The sequence below is a fragment of the Oreochromis niloticus genome, unplaced genomic scaffold, assembly GCF_001858045.2.
Source record: "Oreochromis niloticus isolate F11D_XX unplaced genomic scaffold, O_niloticus_UMD_NMBU tig00006539_pilon, whole genome shotgun sequence".
Classification (NCBI taxonomy): domain Eukaryota; kingdom Metazoa; phylum Chordata; class Actinopteri; order Cichliformes; family Cichlidae; genus Oreochromis; species Oreochromis niloticus.
This window is the reverse complement of record NW_020328055.1, coordinates 326,004-347,094: the sequence shown is the minus strand read 5'-3', so window position 1 is coordinate 347,094 and position 21,091 is coordinate 326,004. Positions and strand designations below refer to the sequence as shown.

Below are 21,091 nucleotides of genomic sequence, written 5' to 3'. Positions count from 1 at the left end.
TATAAAGCACTATGAGGTGACTGTTGTTGTGATTTGATGCTGTATAAATAAAATTGAATTGAATTGTAGTACTCCAAAGCTTCAGCTAAGGTTTAAACCAGGGGTGTCAAACATAAAGCCCGGGGGCCAGAAGGGGCCTGGCAGAGACTCCAATCTGGCCCTTCGGACGGATTTTGAAAATGTAAAGGAGGGCGTACATGTTGGAATTTCAACTATGTTACAACTTTTCCTACTGATGTTTTAGTTTCCTCTTAAAACTAAAATTGTAAAAATTACATTACAAAACGTAAATAAACTAAAGACATTCAGGGACATTGATGCTAAACCAACGTAATGAAGTAACATAAACAGAAAGGATGTTTTATGATCGTGTACCAGACAAACTGCTGTTTTTCACAGTCGGTCACAGTAAAAACATTAATGTGGATTAACAAAAACTTTCTGTGAGTGAACCGTTGGGCTGCTGGTGACGGCTGAAGGTGATTCTTTGACGTGTTTTGCAGGTGAAGCCTTGGAGTGTCACTGTGGAGGCCAGAAGTTCTGTTCAAGCCCTGTGGAGACGTGCTCCAGCTCTAAAGATGTCTGCTCTACTCTCGTCATCACTTCTGGGCCGGGTAAGTCTCGCCTTCCTTTGCTGTGACATTTGTCCAAAGGAAAGAGAACAAATGCATTGCTGGACCGACTCACGGGCACTGTGAGCGGTTGGGATGATGTGTGATGGTCACTTCTGTCCTTTGATTTTCACAGTGGTAACGCACACAAAGGGCTGCTTGAAGTCGCTGGCCTGCAGGATCCTGAATCGTCCGCCCGTGATGACTGTCAGCTGTTGCAGTTCTGATCTGTGCAACAGATAAACCGCTGCCATGCGGGACGTCGCCCGATTGGTCGACGGTCTGCTGCCGTGTGTTGTGTACTGTAGAACAATAAAGATCAGCTGACTGCATTTACTGTCTCTGCTCCATTTTTATCATCAAACTGATTTATTTTCACTTTGAAATATTTCTGTCACATGTTACCATAAAGTGTCGTTACACACGGTTAGCTCAGGTCGCTAATGATGAGACTTCAGGACGAGAAGCCCAGAAAACAGTGAGTGATGTCACAGTGGCCATGCCCATCGTTTATTTACAGTCTATGATGTCTCTCAACATTGAAACAGTGGCTTTGCTCGGACACAAGAGCCCACGGCCGCATCTGGAGACAGGGTGGCAAAATCAAAGCCTGTCTTTCAAACACATACGCAGGTGTTACATTATGGTAAAAATGATTCAAATGCTGTAAGTTTACATGTTTTTCACATACATATAGACTATAACTTAATTATTTTCTGCACCCCACATAATTAAACACTTTAGTTACATAAAACATGAATTTTGATGTTATGTACTGTGTAGCCTGTATAATAAATAAATATGTACCTAATAAGTATAAAATCCAGAAAGCTACACAACATGGGGCGGTTACTTTACAAACACAAGTCTAACTTCAGTTTCACGGTATTTGTTAGAAGAAAATCAAATTGTTGCTTAAATTTACACAAAATGTCAGAAATCTGCACCGTCATGAACAAAAATTTAAACCCAGTTTTTAATGATTTGTTGGTTAACCCTCTGAGGTCCAAAATATAAGAGGCCAGCTTTGACTCCTTTTGAGTTTACATTTGTATTTCACCTTCAAATTGTTTCATTTTATTTTCCTGCCTTGCTTGGTATCATTCTGTCCATCTCAACCTCACGCGTCTGAATTTAGGTGTTTTGTCACTGATATACTGTGTTACTATTACTGATCTGAAATCACACAAAAAACTTAAAATCCTAGTAGTATGTTTTACTGTAAAAACCACAGACATGTTGAGTAAATTATTTGTATAACTTGAAATGCAAATATAAATTGTACATTTTGTAAATATATACAAGTATTTATCTAAAAATGCAGCCAATACACCTGGCCTTTTTAAATTTTGTACAACCATTTAAAAATATTACTAAAACTAAAATGAGACAACAATCAGGTGTCACAATAAGATGCCCCAAAAATTATTTGTGCCAGTAAAAAATGTGTTTGTCTGCCACAGGACAGAGGAGAACAGCACAGGGATGCACCTGCAGGCCTGACAGCAGCAGGTGTATCACTGCTCTGGGTTTCCACTGCAGTCTGCCTTTGTGACGTTCAGTCGTGGCCTCACTGACACACAAAACAAACAACGACTACACGCTAAAGGTCACAAATCTCCCACATCTCAAAACTCTCTCTCTCTCTCTCTCTCGCTGCCGTCACTCCCAAAACTTCCCACTGTTCCTAATCAACCAAATCCCACATGTTGACTTTTTTCTTTCTCTACTGTTTTCGTTCTGTCCTTAGAAAATGCTTTTTAAAAAAACGTGACAATAGTATTTAGAAAAAAGCATGGCTTATATATACTTTTAATCATCAGCTTAAATCATTCATGTGATTTGGAGGCACCGACACGTCCGTGGACCCCACAGGGTTAATAACACTCAGCTTTATTCCATTTCCAGAGTGTAACAACCAACCACCTGTGTGAAATCTGGAATTCCCGTGGTGTTCTTCAAAATGTGCTCTGGCACAATCATAAGCATCGGTTGCTACTGACAACAAGAAAAAAGCCGTTCTGCGCTGTGGGCTGAACCATTTGTTAATGGTTTGTGGGGGGGGGGCACTATGCAATATATTCAATTTAAGAATTTATATTCACTGTTAACTGTAACTACGCTCAAAGTGTTAATGCTATTTTAATAAACAACACTGTCATATGCAAACTAGGGCGGCACTTGGGGTGGCAAGAGATCATTTTAGGGTGGCACTTGCCACCCGATGCCACCCTTCTAGATCCGCCCCTGCAAGAGCCTGCGTTTAACCACACACTTTATCATCTTATTCATAAATAAGAACTCAGGAAAAGGGGAGGACTTTTAGAAAGTGTAAATATCAGCTGATGTCGACACCAACCTGCTCCCGTGGTTTCACACTTAATGCTAAACTGGATTTGTGGGTTTTCCCAAATTAGGCAAAAAGCAGAAATAAAAAGCCCGACAGAGAGATGGGATCATTGTCCAGGTGGGAAGTGTTTGTGGTTGAGCTTCCTTTTCTCACAGAAACATGAAGACTGTGATGCTCGCTGTGCTGCTGCTGCTGACCGTCAGTCAGAGTGAGTTAACCTGCAGACCTGCTCTCTGTTCGTCTGTTTACATTTATTTGTTGTTTGTAAGACACTCTGTCGCGGTGTGAGTGAACCGTTGGGCTGCTGGTGACGGCTGAAGGTGATTCTTTGACGTGTTTTGCAGGTGAAGCCTTGGAGTGTCACTGTGGAGGCCAGAAGTTCTGTTCAAGCCCTGTGGAGACGTGCTCCAGCTCTAAAGATGTCTGCTCTACTCTCGTCATCACTTCTGGGCCGGGTAAGTCTCGCCTTCCTTCGCTGTGACATTTGTCCAAAGGAAAGAGAACAAATGCATTGCTGGACCGACTCACGGGCACTGTGAGCGGTTGGGATGATGTGTGATGGTCACTTCTGTCCTTTGATTTTCACAGTGGTAACGCACACAAAGGGCTGCTTGAAGTCGCTGGCCTGCAGGATCCTGAATCGTCCGCCCGTGATGACTGTCAGCTGTTGCAGTTCTGATCTGTGTAACAGATAAACCGCTGCCATGCGGGACGTCGCCCGATTGGTCGACGGTCTGCTGCCGTGTGTTGTGTACTGTAGAACAATAAAGATCAGCTGACTGCATTTACTGTCTCTGCTCCATTTTTATCATCAAACTGATTTATTTTCACTTTGAAATATTTCTGTCACATTTTACCATAAAGTGTCGTTACACTTTTAGCTCAGGTCGCTAATGATGAGACTTCAGGACGAGAAGCCCAGAAAACAGTGAGTGATGTCACAGTGGCCATGCCCATCGTTTATTTACAGGAACTGCAGCTCGCTTCATTTTTCTGCTCCAGAGGTTCCTGCGTGATTATCAGGCGGTGCAGTCCTAAAAATAACCTTTGGAAAGATGGACGTGTGAATACAATTATCTACTTTGGATTTATCCAATCATTTTACACGCAAATGTATAGAATATGTTTTTCATGCATGTCAGCGGTATCTCTTATTTGAACCGTGTGATCTGTAACTCTAAGCCTTTGTTGCATCGTGGGAATAAAGAAAAACATAATAATTTGGTTAAAGTGAAATCTGCATTTCCACAGTGGAGAATAATTTAAAGCTGTGTTATTTAACCACTTCATCGTGTGTGTTCTCTGTGAGCGAGTTTTAGTCCAACAGCCAAGAAAACGTGAATGAATTAGAGCGCACACAGGAAGCACAGCAGCGGCTGCAGACTGAGGACGAAGCAAACAGAAACTTTGATTATGACGTCAGGGCGAGTTCCCGTGGTTTCACAGTTAATGCTAAACTTTATTTGTGGGTTTTCTGTGGTTGTGCAAATAAAAAGCCTGATCCTGAGGTACAGGGTCATCCAACGGGGTCATTGTCCAGGTGGAAAGTGTTTGTGGTTCAACTTCCTGTTCTCACAGAAACATGAAGACGCTCGCTGAGCTGCTGGACGTCACAGTGAGTTCACATGCAGACCTGCTCTCTGTGGGTTCATTCTTATCTGTTTAGAGTTATTTGTCGTGTTGTGTTGTGTTGGCTTGCATGATGTTTTTTAAGCTCTGACGTGTTGCTGTGGAGGTGATTGTTGACATGCTGTCTGACTACGTCTGTGCTTCATGTGTCGTAAATATGGAGTTCCTGCAGCGTACTGTCAGGATGAAACATGCAGTAAAACTCACGATCCATCCTGTCCTGTTTCTTCTTGCATGAAGGCATCTGACTGCAGAGTGTGGGAGAATGACACTCCTGCTGATAAACTGACACCGTGCACATTGGCTGTTTTTACTTTTTTATCATTTACTTTGCTGGTGTGAGGTGATTTTAAATGAGTGGTTGTGGAAACGTCACACGTCACTCCTGGTTTGTCTCCTGTTCATCAGCAGCAGCACATCGAGCATTTCCAGGTAAAAGCTTCGTCACTTTTACAGCCACAGGGTTTCTTCTGTTTGGGCCAATCTGAACTGCATTCTTCCTCATGTCCAGCAGGGGGCGACTCCTCTGTTGGTATAAAGAGGCGATGAGCTGTTTCTGTGTTTCTTCTTCATTCTTCACGTTTTCAGGTGACTTCAGTTCAGGAGATGAGGCCGGAGGTGAGCAGACACAGATTTAAATGTCCCTCCACGGCACGAGAGACCGCCTTTGCGTGCTATAGCCGGTCTGCAGCCATATACGAGGAACACGTCCTTATCCTTAAATGTAGGGGGAACGTGGCGGCTTCCACAAACTGCAAACCCACTCCTTATTTTTAATACATGAATTATGAGTTTATGAGAACACATCAGATTATCAGAAGACACTGATAGGTTTGTAGCTTAAACCTATTCGCTGGAACGTTGAAGACAATGTAATTACACAGCAAGCAAGACACGAGTAGGCAAAGTTCTTTATGTTTCCGTGCACGGGAGAGAACTGAACAAACGCCGTTCCTTCGCTTGACCCCAGTTGCTCTCGTCCGCTCTCCCGTAACACTGCTCTTTTATTGGGGTTACATGAATATGCATAGGTTCATTAACATATGACGTATACATACACACAAAGAGTACCTTGCCTGTACGTTGTGTAAGTGTGTGTGTGTGTGTGTGTGTGTGTGTGTGTGTGTGAGTGTGTGTGTGGGGTCAAGATATGACCCCGTGAAGACTCCCCAAAGCTGGTGCCAGGAGTCTAGCGGTCCATCTAAACAAAAGGCTCTTATGCTCAACCAGATACAGAGTAGGTGTCCTCCTATACCATAAAACAATAAGACAAGGCACGGCCTCTCCCATGCTCCCTGAGTGCTCTGGAATGCACACAACGTGCCTCTGCAGACTACTAAGGATCAAACCTCCTATCACTACACAATCGATTATATACTTCTAAGCATATATGGGTAGATATTTCTAAGCATAAATGACAATCACAATACAAAACCTAACAGACACCATTACACACTGTTCAAAGTATATCTACAAGAACTATATCATTTTTTATATTAAATAACCTCAGAAAATGACTGACTGCACATGTAAGGTTTTCAAAAAAAATTTTTTTTTAATGATCTGCATTCATGAAGTTTTGTGTAGCCCAGCGCTGATCATGTATCGACTGTGATGTAACACAAAAACAGCATGTTATTCATTTGTAATTCCTAGTTTTATATCTTTTGGAGATATATCTTTTATAAACTTATACATGCACCATGGAAAGCTCGGAGTGAAACAGCATTTTGGTGCGCTGCATACTGTGTATACTGTTGTACTGACAATAAAGCTCTTGAATCTTGAATTGAAATCTTGAATTATATCTACAACAAGCTGATAAAGCTGAGAACAGCCTCACCGAGTCGCTCCGGAGGTTTTACATATCACAGAGGTTTCACACAGTTATGTGTGTGTGTGTGTGTGTGTGTACGTGCATGTGTGTGTGTGTGTGTGTGCATGTGTGTGTGTGTGTGTGTGTGTGTGTGTGTGTGTACGTGCATGTGTGTGTTTGTGTGCGTGCGTGCAGCTAGCCTACCCGGAGCCCAGGACAGGGAGTAGACCACTCCTTCGTTTCCAGGGGAGGTGTAAACAGCTGTTAGAGTGTTTGTGTCCCAGATCTTGATGGTTCCATCGAAACTGGCTGTGGCGAGCAGGTTGGGATCATCGGGCTTAAACTTGCAGTCGAAGATGGTTTCTATGTGGTCCTGAAGAAGAAGCGACACAGTGAGCTGAAGCTCCTTTTTTGTCACTCACATTTGAGGATGCCACAGAATACCAAGTCTCGCAGGAAGTCCCACTTCTTGGCTCCCATGTCATAGAGCCCCACGCCTCCGTCCATGAAGCAGCAGACGGCGTGGCCCGGAGGCAGAGAGAAGGAGCGGTTCTGCGACAGGGTCGGGGGAGGGACCGCCTCACTGGTGGAACTGGTGTACTAACTCTTACTGGGGGAGCAGGAGCTCTGAGCTGCAGAGAGAAGAGGGCTGTGACACAAAGTCACCTGTGGAAAGCGTTAGCCGGATCCAGGATTTTAACAACAGAACCTGATGCAGGCTGAAACAGATGAGCTGCAGCTGTAATCCTGTACGTGCAGTGCAAAAACAAAATCCTGCTATCTTATAAATAACATTTTTAACATCAGATCCTTTGGAATGTAGTGTTTCACCGGAGAACAGTCACTGTGAGCTCAGAACTTCTGGCCTTCATTAACACTTTCGTGATGCTGAATTTAACCTTTTAGACAGCAGATACACAGAAAAATCTACTTTTCATCATTGGAAAGTGGAAACAATCCAACACAGGCAGTTCGGTTTCTGCAGAGTTTGTAAAACTCTCTGTATTAATGTGAACGTTCACCCACATCCACTGTCAGGCCTGAGGCTCCCTCTGCTGTTCAGGATGTTGGCAGAGCTCAGGAGTGTGACGGGCGGCTGAGAGGAAAGCAGGCCTTCACCTGGCCTTTAAAAAGATCCTTACATCTTTGTTTAACTGCTGAGTAACTTTCTGCTCTTTAAATGTCTAAAGGATGTCTAACACTGCACAGCTATCAATCTGTTTAGACATTAGTGAGAAATGAATGATAAATAGTTGGATAGTGCATATTTAATCTTTGCTTCCACCTCAGATGGCTGGATGGATGGATGGATGGATGGATGGATGGATGGATGGATGGATGGATGGATGGATGTTGGGTGGATGGGTGGATGTTTGGTGGATGGGTGTTGGGTGGATGGATGGATGGATGGATGTTGGGTGGATGTTTGGTGGATGGATGGATGTTGGGTGGATGGATGGATGTTGGGTGGATGGGTGGATGGATGTTGGGTGGATGGATGTTGGGTGGATGGGTGGATGGATGTTGGGTGGATGGATGGATGTTGGGTGGATGGGTGGATGGATGTTAGGTGGATGGATGTTGGGTGGATGGGTGGATGTTGGGTGGATGGATGGTGGATTAATCATTTGAATAAATCAGCCGTAGATTTTGTACGTGTCTGTTGGGTTCTGCTGTGACCGACTGCTCCGTCTTGACTGAAACTGAAGCTGTTTCAGTGTTTCTCATCTCTCCTGCCGTTACAGCTCATTTACTAAAGACGGTACCTTTCTTGGCCAGTGGGGAGTTGAGGACATGCAAAGCGTGAAATCCCATCTTTTTCAGCTTAAAGCTGTCCAGCGGAGTCGAGCGAGACACGTTCCACACTCTCAGCACGCCGACCTGCGAGTCTGAGGGACAGAAACTGTCAGGATCTGTGTCGTGGATGAGAGAAGGAGGACCCAAACGCTGGACTCACAGGTAGGTAGGTGAAGGTTGGTATTTATTGCCGATGGAATGAACAAACAGAACAGAGGTAGGAAATGGCTGGCTGGCTGGACGACTGACTGAATGACTGAAGGACTGACTGAAAGGCCGAATGGCTGGCTGACTGAACGCAGGCGTAAACGACAACATAACATCACCAGAACATCAATGACACGACAGAGAAGTGGTAAAACTGAGGAACTTAAATACACAGACTGGATGATGACGATAATTGGACACAGGCGAATACACAGCTGAACATAATGAAACAGGAAATGGCAGGAGTGGTGAAAACAGAACATGAACTGAAAACGCTGGGTCAATGACCCAGGAATCCTGACAGAAACAAATCACTGAACACGCCTCGGAGGCTCTTTCACACTGTAAATATATTCAGTGAACCAAACTGAATGTGTTATTGTGGACTTCACAAATCAAATGTTCTCATTATCATGCAAATAAGAATCTATGGATAAAAGATGGCAGCAGGAGAGCGGCATGTCCCACACACCGGCTGCCCGAAGCACACGTCCACCCGCGCAAACAGAAGGGAACACACATCCCACGTGAACACGCGGGCTTTACCTCTGGTGATGAACATGCCGGGCGCAGACGGGACCCAGGCGAGACACTGCACGGACGCGGCAGCTGAGGGGAAGCAGAATGACGTGATGCAGGCCAAGGCCTCGCTGTCCACCAGCCGGATGCCGTTATGGAGGTTAGACACTGAAAGAGATGGCACCAGTTCATTGCTTCTGTGGGCGAATAGGCCACAGACCAGAAGAAAAGCTACTTTACCGCTCTCAGATCTGACCTAGTAAACAGTCGGTCCCACTCCAAGGCACTGACAGGGTCCTCCTCATCCGTCCCCTCTAAAGACTCCGGACGAAGCACGTGCTTTTGGCTTTTACTCCCTCAAGAAGAGAACAGGGGGGTAAAAGTATTTTCTTTGGACACACTGAATTTGCATGATTCACAGTTCAAAATAATCCTTCTTTATCTAAATTTGGTGCAGGTTCCTCACTTGGCCCTCTGTCTGACACAAACTGATTTAGCCCCTCCCACTTTTTCCTCTGATTGGATAAGCTGGTTTCAGGGCGCTGTGTGCCAGTCACGATCATATTAGGAACGAGCACCCGCCTGACTTCCTGTAAGAACGGCCTTTAATACGAATGTTTGTGCAGATCTCTGCGACATGAAAGCTGCGTGTGCTCTGCATCACGTCTCTAATCTGGATACAAAACACTGAAAACTTACAAATATAAAATCAAAATACTTTCTTAACATAGTAACACTTCACACAGTAATCTCCTGTAATTAAGTGGAATTTAATTGTATTTAATTTGAAGTATCAGAGTAATTATAATTACACACAAATGCTCAAAAGTAAAAACACTAAGAGGCTAACAAGTCAGCTTTTTACAGGAAACGAAGACATAACAATATTCTAAATAAAACCATAAAATATGTCTCCGCCCTCCAGTTTAAGTGCCCTGCACTTCCAGGTTTCTTCCAGTCACTCCTTTTGAAAGTTTTGTTTGAACAGTGAGTGTGAAAGAGCTCAGAAACGCCTTTAAAATCAAAGAGCAGCTGAATAATAGATGCTCATCGGCATAAAGAATAATAAATATAGGGTTATGATACAGCCGGCGTGCAGCGTGTTTACGCTGAAAGATGGAAAAATAAATATTTATTTATTTGCAAAATTACCATGAAATTACACTCTACTTAAAATTATGTACTTAAATGTACTTTTTGGTTTCCTGTGAAACTTTTTACCTGTAGCTTACCTGTAAGTATTTTTGTGTAAATATAATTTATTGTGATTTCAAATAAAATCCACTGACATTCCTTCTCTTTTCAGGGGAATGACACTTGTTGTAAGATCACAGACCTCCAGACGTCCACACACTCCAAGCCCGTATTGGTCGGGCTGAAACACCGACAGGCTCCCGTCTGTGTGTCCAAACACCAGTTTCCCCTTCTTGGTGGGGTACCATCTGAAGAGACAGATGTCAGACAGGAAGGAGTGGGCTTCTTTATGCACCGTGACCCCAGGATCGGGACCTCGGTAGACCCAGATGTACAGCGGACCGCGCTGGGAGACGAACGCCACTCCGTCGGCCGAGTTCCAGCACCAACTGACTGACACAGGGACGCCTGAGAAACAGGAAGAGGCTGTGAGGCTTTACAGATTCTGTGCAGAAACAACCCGGCGTGGATGATCCAGCTACCTTTAGTGTTGTCGAGTCGCGCCACCGCCTTTTTCTCTGCTACGTTCCACACGATGAGGAGGTTATCTGCTGAGGCTGAAGCAAACAGGTCAGGGTTGTCGGGGCACCAGCTGATCGCTGTTATGGTCTTCTTGTGTTCTGACATGATTGTATATATGATGAATTCATCAAATCCCAGCCTCTAACACAGTGCGCTGAACCTTAGCTTTGAATGTCCAGTATATTCTAATCAGTGCAATTTAAGCATTCACTGAACCTACAGTATCTACACCTGTGTGGTAAATGTGTGGTAAAGCCACAGATAATGAAATTTAATTATTAATACAATATACATCATGAAAAACGAAAGCTGAAATTGATTCAGTTTAGTACTTTTCTCTGTATGCTCTGTGATTTTAGAGGCCTTAAATTCTGTGATATATGCTGTAAATGATTTTCACAGAGGTCTTAAAGTAGTTAAATCACTGCTGATAGTCTGGTTGTTTATATTTTCACATGTTTTTGTGTTTGTAGGGCTGTTTGATGACGATTTGGACTCCTCTGGGAGATGACGACACACCCACATCTGTTCCATACTGCAGCCATGGATGGTGTTACGGCTCTGAGTCAGATTTGGGGCATCAGACGCACACACTGGAAAACCAGCACCTGGACTTCATGCAGGAGAGACGGCCTCAGCACAAGTGCCATAGATCATTAGAGGAGAGGGATTAAGGGACTCTGACCCGAAGGATGGAGAGCCGGTCCAGACCACCTGTACAGGGGTAACTGGGATCTAACAACTGCAAACAGAGAAATGGTTAGGGCCGCAGCGATCCACTGTGTAACTCAAAAAACTTTCAGGCAGTGTTTTAAAACTCAACCATGATTCAAAAAAAGAAACAGCATGTGGCATAAACGCTAATCACACTTGGCAATCTTTCTTCAATCTTTAAAAAACTTATTAGATCAGATATTGACAGTGGCTGCTAGAATTACACTAAAGAAAAGAGCAACAGTGAATAATTCATATGCTTTACACAAATGCTTAAACTATAGTAAACAAAAAAAAGGAATAAAAGTTCTTAGATAACTACAGGGCAATCCATATCCACAGTGCCTGGGATCAGCAGCCCATGTGATACCAAATATGCAAAATGGTAGCTTTTAAAACTGGTTGCATTATTATTATTATATTGCTACAAGATTTGAGAACTAAAATCTTTGGCAAATTGATAAGAAAATATGGATGTGGTACACATGCAAACTGACATGAAAAATTTAAATGTGCACTTTGTTTCTCTTACTGGCATAAACACACCTCACACCTGCTGTTTGTGATGCTCCGTTGCACTTTGCATTCTTTCACTTCTGTGTTTTGGTACTTTTTTGAGACCTAGTTGTTACTCAATGCTTCCGCTTGCTGCTTGCCCTGATCACACTGCCTTATTATGCATAACAACTGTGCAACAGACTTCCTGCCCTATTTTCGCCTTGCTGAACAACTCTAAACAATGTAAAAGTACAACTCTAACATAGCTTAATGACAACTGAAATTGAAGAGTTCTGCATTCACCAGAATCTGAAGGTATGTATAATTTAGATAAGATTAAAGTTGTTCCTTGTTGTGTTCACACATGATATTTATAATGAGTTTTGTAAATCAAACTAATCTCTTCTTTATTTCAGTGCCATGGATTGTGTCACCAAACATCACATTGTACCCAGTCTCAGATGGGGAATTTGGAATCTCACCAGTAAGGCTCATCTGCTAAATGGTTTCTTTCCAGACAAACTGGCTTTGGAGTGCTTTCAGGACAAATCACCAATGAGTCAAAACAAGAAGCCAAGCAGAACGAAGCTACAAAGTGAAGGGACAGAGCAGAAAACCTTTAGCCTGAGCAACAAACTCTCAGTGTGGGGAAAAGGATCAACTTTTACCTGCAAAGCTAATCACAATTATACTGAATATAAGAAGACAATAAGCATTTGTCAGAGTAAGTATGTACAGCTACTGTCTCAAAGCCCATATTCAACATGAACATTTGCAGGTATATCTAAAGCAAATTAAGAACAGTCTTAAGATAAAGTTTATTAATTAGCATGTTTTTCTTTAATTCCACAGAAATTCACCTTCCATTCATGTAAAGATTCCCAAGTTTAAGACTTAAGCGTCAGACTCTAATGTGCAAGGAACATGTTGGGTCCACACTAATTTTGATGCCATGATCTCCTGGCTGAGAGATTGGCACCACAAATGAAAAAAATGTGCAGAGAGTAAAACACAACTCTTATTATCAGTAAACTTTTTTCTTGAGTCAGAGGAAGCAAGTAAAGCATTTAACATGCAGAGGAGAGCAAATGTGTGTCAGATCTGCTGAGAAGACTATAAATATTGCAGGTAAGATGATATTAGCATTACAGGAAATTCAGGCATCTTATGACCAAAGAGGACCTTAAATAATATTTTTACTTTTTTTTTTTTAAATTGTCCTCCAGGTTAAACTCCATAGAAATCAGGATCTTGCCCAGATCTGCTGAAGGGAACAACTGTCCTCATGTGACCTCTACATCACCTTACAAGTCAATGGTGATTAAAATTAAAAAAAAAGAAAAAAAGATTTTCCTGAAGGCTGAAGGCCCTGGCCTTCTTTTAATCAGTAATCAATTCACAGTCCCTCAGACGTACTGGAAGAAAGACAAAAAATTTACCTGCAAAGTCAATAAGTTTATAGTCAAACTCTGCCAGTAACAAGCTACTCTTGCTTCCCTTTTAGGCAGCTGATTTAACTTTGTTGATTTATACTTTAATGGTTTCTGTTAAATAGATTAATTGATGCCCTGATTTGTCTCACTTTAGTGGACCCATCAGTGGAGCTTCTTCTGGTCCAAAGTAAGGAGTCAAGATCACAGACACTCTTATGCTGTGGATGGGTCTTCAACGCTCATATTAGATGGTTTAACGAGTCTCAGCAAAGATCTCCAACAACCACTGATATCAGCATGAGAGTAGATGGACATGCTAGAGTGACCAGCCAACTTATAATTGATCACTCTGAGTGGAAAACAGGAAAGATCTTCACTTGTACAGTATCTGACAGGTCTCTGAATAAAAATATCACAAGAAATGTCAATCTCTGTTCAGGTAAAGTGAAAATACTATTATTGTGATACACATTAAGATTTTTTTTGTTTTTGTTTTGTTTTGTTTTCGAGTACCTCCATCATCCTCACAGCTAGTTGGGGTTTATGTTCAGGGACCATCACCACTGTAGCAGCCTGAGAACAAAGGACCCGTGACTGTTATCTGTCTTCTGGTTGCCCCTAGTCTAAACGATTTCTCCATCACCTGGAAATTAGCTTGCAACAAAATTCCTGACTGTTATGTCCTTACTAATCCTGCAGTGAGTCACAACAATAGGACAGAGACTCAACAGAGCTTCTTTAATGTGTCAGCAGAAAATTGGGATGCAGATAAACAAGGGTTTTGTGAAGGAAAACATCCATGTTCCAATCAGGGCAATGAAGACCATATAAGCAAAAACAGAGGTAATGTTAGAAATGTAACAAATTGCTTACAGATCTTTCTAAACTTCATGTTCCTCTGGTTGTGACTATATTTTTATGGTTCTCTCTCTTTAGTGTTTTTCAAGACCTTCATGTGCCAACAGTGAAGACAATGCAACCACTGCCTCTGAACTTTCAGTGTCTGACATCCTAACGCTTGTTTGCCTAGTGTCTGGATATTTCCTTGCTAACATCAAAGTGTTCTGGGAAGAAGATGGCCAGACTCTCCCATCCATGCATTACGTTAACAGTCCTCCATGGAAATACTCAGGGAGCAGCTCTTACTCTGTGAGCAGCAGACTAAACATATCCAAAACTGAAGACAAAAGGTCTACGTATTCTTGTGTTGTCAAACATGAGTCATCTGAAGCACCTGTTGAAGCCACTATAACTGATGTGTTTGGTGAGCTGCTGTTTAGCATTTAACATTAATCTTTTATTTCCATTATATTAATTTGAACAAAACTGACTAAAAATGATTAACTGATTACTAAAACTGTAATGCACATCTTTCCAGCCTCAGTGATCTACAGCCAACCATCTGCCTACTTGCTTATGGGCTCTAATTAACTTGTGTGCCTGGTTTTTGGCTTCAGCCCTGTATCCATTAACATCACTGGGTTTCCAAATGGAGACAAAGAACTGCTGAACTACAAAACTAGTGACCCCAAAGATGCCCAGATGGAAAGTTCAGTGTCCAGAGCCACCTTGACCTGTCCCAAGTAAAAGAAGTGTGATTTATTTGATGATATTGAGCATGCTGATGTGAGCTGAGGAAAGCTAGAATGCGGTTTTCACCCTCATTGGTTTTTTCATCATCACCACCTTATTTGGTATCATAGTTACATTGATTAAGGTAAGCGCATGTCATTTAATTGTGTAAAAGTAAGATTCCAGTCTAATTTTTAAATTATACTGTGCATTTTTACTATAATAATAATAATAATAATAATAATGATAATGATACTAATAATAATAATAAACACCATGTTTATCCTTCAGAAAATTGCTTCATGCACCAAGATATTTTAAGTCTCAGATTTTCCACAAGAGTGAGACAAAGCTCCATGTGCAGAAGCAGCAATATAGTTTCCACCTCTATGTAAAAAAACTACTCACTGGTTGTAACTATATTTGTAATTTCAAGATGCCGATAAATGTGTTGGTATGCCAGTGGTGTTATGAAGAGGTGCATTGATTTAAAAGCACAAAGACTGTTGTTGTAACTCTTCTTCATTGCAAACATATGTAGTGTCCTTGTAAATCTGTAAACTCCCTGTCTTTATATAAATTGCATTTGTGTACTTTGTGGGTTTAGAGGAATTCACAACTGGCAGGGAGAGCACTAAACACACTAAAGCTTACTATTGGCAACCTCTGAAGTGATCTGTTGCGCATTCAAACTATCCCATATTTTCACATTAAGAAAAACACATTTATTAACATTGGAATACCAGTATTTAATACACTACCAGGACACATCTTCTCATTTAATGTTTTTTCTTTATTTTCATGACTATTCACATTGTAGATTCTCACTGAAGGCATCAGAACTATGAATGAACACATATGAATGACCTGACATCATGGCTCGTCCTTTCCATAGCATTTGTGTTGAACCTCATCGATTGCTTTTTTGCTTCCCCCTGAGTTCTTGTGCTGCTCACTATTTCACCATGTACCAGGACACACTGATTGATGGTGAGTTAATGATACTTAACATTTTATCTGTCTCACTCGTTTCTCTGTTATCATCTCATCAAATGTTACAGGTCAGAGTATGGAGTCCATTCCTTCCAGTCGTGTAGAGAAAAGGCCTGGGGAGACTCTCAGTTTCTCCTGTAGAGGATCAGCCTTCAGTTTTTATTGCTGTGTTATCTGGTCTTATCTGATCTGGGACAGAGAACCTGCAGGAAAACCCCTGGAATTGATCGGGAGCGGCTTTTTCAACTTCCAGCAGAAACAGTTATGCAAGCAGTTTGAGAGGACGTGTAGAAATCAGCAGAGATGATAGCAACAGCATGGTGTATTTGATCTGATTTGATTCCAATTTGAGGCCAGATGATTCTACTATTTATTACTGTGCCAAAGAGAAACACAGTGGTTAAAGCAGCTGAAGAGGCTTTACAAAAACATCCTGCCATCTATTTTTAGAAGAACCCAAAGGAAGCAGTTGTTCATCAAAAACAGGAACACCGGCTGATGAGACAGTTGTAAGAAATTTCTTTAATAAAAAAGATGATAATGATAATAAGAAACATTATTTAGAAAAAAAGCAAATTTTGAAAATAATGGACATGGATAAAAAAAACGATTCCCACCTATCAGATGTTTATTAAAACTTTTTAAATAAAAATATTTTTAATAAGACCAGAAGCTCCCATGCTATCACCTTGACTACCAACCTGTTGTCTGTAGCTCTGCGGCTGCTGGATCCTGTGACTCTCACTGAAGTCAAGACACTGACAGCATGATCACAGCACATTGTTACTGTTATTACAGTGATATTCAATGTTTTTTCAAAAACATTTAAATATGAACAGTTGGCACAGCTTGCCTCTTTAAATGTGCACTTACTGAATACTGAAAACAACATTTACAGAAAAAAAGGGAACTTTTGTGGCACAGGTCTAACTGTATATCTCTGTGAATATAGAATAAGATTTGAAATGTCAGTTTTATCTTTTATTTCCTGTTTATGTTTATTTTCTGTTTTTCTGTTTATGTTTTGAATACAAGAAATCAATTAAAGAATGTCTGAACTGATTTGACAAAACCACTTTTTTACAATTCTTTAGATCTCTTATAATCTGTCAGCATCCATCTATATGCAAAGCAAACTTCCTGACAGTCTACTATAAAGACTTGAAATCATGCCGCCAGTTAAAACAGAAGAAGAGAAGTTCCCATCAGATTATCTTGAGTACCAAAATGTTCTCTGTGGCTCTGCTGCTCCTGCTGGCTGCTGGATCCTGTGAGTCTCACTGAAAAAAAACACTGACAGAATGATCACAGCATACTGACTGTTACTGTTAAATAAAACATGTTTTCTCCACAGGTGTGAAGTGTCAACAGCTGACACAGCCAGAGTTTGTGACTGTGCAGCCAGGTCAGCGTCTGACCATCACCTGTCAGGTCTCTTATTCTCTGAGCTACTATCGGACAGCTTGGATCAGACAGCCTGCAGAAAAAGGACTGGAGTTTATTGGAAGTGCACATTATGGATACAGCACAGGGTACAAAGATTCACTAAAGAACAAGTTCACCATCAACTTAGACACTTCAAGCAAGACAATGACTCTAAATGGACAGAATATGCAGCCTGAAGACACTGCTGTGTATTACTGTGCCAGAGTCTCACAGTAATACAAAACATCAGTGGAGCTGAACAAAAACCTCTCACAGCTTCAACATGTGTAACATCCTCCACCACTAGAGGAGCCCGAACACTGTTATCTGCTGCATGTCGCTGTTTAGCGCTGGAGATTGCCATGATAATATATATTCTTTTAAAGTTATAGTTATGAATAAAGTGTTACATTTTATATTTACAATTCAACCTTAGTAACTTGCTCAATTTGACATTTTTTCCTGTAATTAAGTGACAACAATATATTTTGATACTCATTTATATGAGAAGTTCTTCCAGCTAAACCTTTGTGTAAAACCACCTGTAATGAATGTTAGAATTGGTTGTGTTTCATTATTTGCAAAAAATAAAAAATAAAAAAAATAAATACAAATCTGTAATGATTACTAAGCAGGCAGGACTCATGCTAAAGTTCAGTGAATTTATTTAAAGTGAATTAAAATACAAACAAAAACTTGGCACTAATGAAGGTCCAAGTAGGACAGGGCTGACTTTTCCACAGATCCACACTGATACACAGATTCTCTCATAAAAATACCAAATAGCTCACCTCTCTTTAGCAGAAATTATATTTGTCACTTCCCATATATTTGTCCTCCCAATGATATCCTGATATTAATCTTCAGGCTTTGCAGTTTGCATGTTTTCTCTGTTTCAATCATCAGAAAAGATGCACAAGTTAATGACCCTGTGCTTCTGGCTGCCTGGAAATTAGGTTAGGCCCTCTGGCTTTTTAAAAGAAATCTTAAGGGCACTTCACATACAATGTGACGACAGCACTGCTGTGCCCAGAAACCCATTATGTCCAGTGGCTTGCTCCGCACCATTCTACTTGTTCTAGTAAAAAAAAGGAATGACAGGGACTGGGTGAAGATCATAGCAGAAAAAAAAAAATGTACTAACAGGGCAGCCAGTGCAACAAACATTTCAGGTCATTTACTAGCAGTCTGGGTAGCTCTGCTTCCTATATGAAGCTCTTATAATATATCATTCTATTCATCTGTTAGTTGTGTGGTGGCAGATTTCTTTTCTCATGTATTAATCACATATTTAATCATATCACATTAGTTATAGTAATATCACTTTCTCACTCTAGTATAGTAAGAACACTCCTGTCACCAGTTTGTATGCATGTGGAATGTGATCACAAGTGAGGCCCAAGTTTTATTGCACCTTCACAGCAGAGTCATTTTCCTCTTGAGGGCTCTGGACATCCTGTTGCAGATGAGGTGATGGTTGGTCGGAGCTTTTCTTAGAATGAACAGTTAAGAATCTGCTAATAATTGATCTGCTGTGGAATGTTCTTTGTTTAAGAGCGTCTGTGTCTGCCTATATAAGATGTAAGGGCTGTGGCCACAATTCAGAGATGGTCCCGGTGTTTCACTGCGATGCTCTCTCCACATTGCAATGTGTTGATTAAACTCACTTCAAATCAAGCTCACTGGGTGTGTTGCAGGTTATTGTTAAAATTTCCATAACAGTTGCTAAAAATATTTCCTAAATTCTTGATATACTGCTGAGTTTACTTTGTGTTGCTGAGTAGGAGGAGTCTATGTAAAACTGATACCTTCAGTAGATTTATATATCTTGGTACTCAATCTACCAGAGACACTGCAGACTGGACAAAGACATCTGACCTTAACAATGATCAGAAAAGTTTAAATTGCTCTTTTACTCATTCATTTATTTTTTTCTTGACTGGTAAGGACGTTTTTACATTTTTTGTACAAATTAATTGTTATGAAGTAAAGTCTTTGGAATAATAAGCCATTAACATTTCTGTACTGAGGGTCAAACACTGACAGAGTCTGAACCAGTGGTTAAAAGGCCTGGACACTCCCACAGACTGACCTGTACATACTCAGGGTTCAGTGGTGATTATAGTAATGCCTGGATCAGACAGGCTGCTGGAAAAGGACTGGAATGGATTGCTTGGATCAGCAGTGGCAGTAGCACCTCGTACTCTCAGTCATTCAGAGGCCGCTTTACCATCTCCAGAGACAACAGCAGAAAGCAGGTGTATCTGCAGATGAACAGCTTGACGACTGAGGATTCTGCTGTTTATTATTGTGCTCGATACTCACAGTGACACAAGAGGAAGAAACGCTGTACAAAAACTCAGCCAAGTCAGAATTTGCTTTCTTCCATTCAAAGCATGTCCAGCACATTAAAAGCAACAACAATAACAAAGATCAAACAGCTTCATCAAGAACTTTGAAGACTAACAATTCTGTCTTCCCATTTTTAAGTGTAAATTTTTAAATTCATTTTGTATGATTGTGTTAAAAGTTTTAAAGAAGTTTAAAGAAAAACTGTTAGTCTTTTAAAAGTTTCTTTTTTCTATTTTATACATCGGTCGGTATGCAAAATAAACTTCCTTCCAGATTAACATAAAGACTTTATTTAATACACTTGGTTGCAACAGAAGGAGAGAAGCTCCCTGCAGAAAACTGTAGCTCTGCTGCTGCTGCTGGATGCTGTGAGTCTCATTGAGCACAAACACTGACAGCATGGACACTACACACTTGTATTAGAACTGTGTTCAGCATGACCTGAACAAAAACACACATAAAATGTGCTTGAACAGTTATACCATGAAACCACCAGAGGGGGAGCTCTAAGACCATGAATGAATTGTAGATTGTTTTTATGACGTCATATTATGTGACTTTTAGGCTATGTCCACACGTACCCGGGTATTTTTGAAAACGCAGATTTTTCTATGCGTTTGCACCTTTCGTCCACACGTAAACGCCGTTTTCGGTCACTGAAAACGGAGATTTCTAAAAACTCCGGCTAGGGTGGATATTTTCTAAAACTCCGTTTTTGCATTTACGTGTGGACGAGAAAAACGGAGAAAACGCAGCGTCAAAGGTGTGCGCCTTTTTTGACGTCACAGTGTGCGCCACGTTGTTGTTTCGGTGAAATGAATTTCTACAATACTGTTACTGTTAATTGTACTCTCTGCAGTGTTTAAATGCTTACATATACACACACAGTTACTGTCCCTCCACACATACCACTCGGTTCTGCTTCTATGCCCCATCTTTGTTTACTATTTCCCACCGAGGCTTCTAGACTTCTGATTGGCCAACATTTCTACATGGTTAGGAATATAGCGCCACCTGCTGCTTTGGCATGTTCCTAGCAGCGTTTTCCTTCATTTCTGCCTTTACGTGTGGACGGGATTATTTTTTAAAACGAAAACGGAAAATCTCCGTTTTCAAAAATACCCGTGTACGTGTGGACATAGTGTCTTTTGTGTTCATGATATCGTCAGTTTAAATTATGCCCCATGAATTAAAACGTTATAGTATGAAACCACCAAAAAGAGGAGGAGACAATGCAAAACTACAAATGTCACTTCATATATACGGCAGCACAAAACACAAAGACTCAACATACACTCTGCAGAATGAACAACAACAACAACAACTGTTACAATGATCAGACCTTTTTATTTAATATTTTTTCTTTTTCTGTTTTATTTCTTGGCTGGTAAGGACAAACTAATTAATTGGAAAAATAAAACTATGTGAGGAAAATGTGATTACGCTAATGAACTCTTAA

The 21,091-nt window shown here is 41.0% G+C and overlaps 2 protein-coding genes, 1 long non-coding RNA gene, 1 pseudogene and 1 gene segment (V, D, J or C); 4 read left to right on the top strand and 1 right to left on the bottom strand.

The window, feature by feature from the left end:
• Positions 1-32: 32 nt before the first annotated feature.
• On the top strand, positions 33-943 carry LOC109201807 (uncharacterized). The gene is made up of 2 exons (XR_002061736.2): positions 33-614; positions 748-943. It is a non-coding gene; the product is annotated as an uncharacterized LOC109201807 (long non-coding RNA).
• Positions 944-3,016: 2,073 nt separating this feature from the next.
• On the top strand, positions 3,017-3,745 carry LOC106097417 (lymphocyte antigen 6D). Its single transcript, XM_013267602.3, has 3 exons — positions 3,017-3,169; positions 3,306-3,416; positions 3,550-3,745. The coding sequence occupies exons 1-3, from the start codon at positions 3,121-3,123 to the stop codon at positions 3,654-3,656; spliced, it is 267 nt and encodes an 88-aa protein (XP_013123056.1). The 5' UTR covers positions 3,017-3,120; the 3' UTR covers positions 3,657-3,745.
• A 2,793-nt stretch (positions 3,746-6,538) lies between these two features.
• Positions 6,539-10,688, bottom strand: LOC112845277 (WD repeat-containing protein 17-like). Its single transcript, XM_025904729.1, has 5 exons — positions 10,162-10,688; positions 9,186-9,285; positions 8,957-9,097; positions 8,173-8,295; positions 6,539-7,038 (listed from the first exon to the last, which is right to left on the bottom strand). Exons 2-5 carry the CDS (start codon positions 9,232-9,234, stop codon positions 7,007-7,009), a joined length of 345 nt encoding a protein of 114 aa, XP_025760514.1. The 5' UTR covers positions 9,235-9,285; positions 10,162-10,688; the 3' UTR covers positions 6,539-7,006.
• Positions 10,689-11,337: 649 nt separating this feature from the next.
• On the top strand, positions 11,338-15,183 carry LOC100698994 (immunoglobulin heavy constant epsilon-like; annotated as a pseudogene).
• LOC102083215 (Ig heavy chain V region 914-like) lies at positions 14,864-17,715 on the top strand. The segment is given in 4 exon segments: positions 14,864-15,007; positions 15,683-16,364; positions 16,950-17,125; positions 17,210-17,715. Coding segments are annotated over 3 exon segments (495 nt in total).
• The last annotated feature ends 3,376 nt before the right edge of the window (positions 17,716-21,091 follow it).

What these genes read in the sequence shown, in the direction of transcription:
- LOC106097417 (XM_013267602.3), top strand. Translation starts at nt 3,121, where the DNA reads ATGAAGACTGTGATGCTCGCTGTGCTGCTGCTGCTGACCGTCAGTCAG. An exon ending in GCTGCTGACCGTCAGTCAGA is followed by an intron (nt 3,170 to 3,305) that starts GTGAGTTAACCT and finishes CGTGTTTTGCAG; the next exon opens with GTGAAGCCTTGGAGTGTCAC. An exon ending in CGTCATCACTTCTGGGCCGG is followed by an intron (nt 3,417 to 3,549) that starts GTAAGTCTCGCC and finishes TGATTTTCACAG; the next exon opens with TGGTAACGCACACAAAGGGC.
- LOC112845277 (XM_025904729.1), bottom strand. Translation starts at nt 9,234, where the DNA reads ATGAGGAGGACCCTGTCAGTGCCTTGGAGTGGGACCGACTGTTTACTA. An exon ending in TGGGACCGACTGTTTACTAG is followed by an intron (nt 9,098 to 9,185) that starts GTCAGATCTGAG and finishes CATCTCTTTCAG; the next exon opens with TGTCTAACCTCCATAACGGC. An exon ending in CGGCATGTTCATCACCAGAG is followed by an intron (nt 8,296 to 8,956) that starts GTAAAGCCCGCG and finishes TCTGTCCCTCAG; the next exon opens with ACTCGCAGGTCGGCGTGCTG.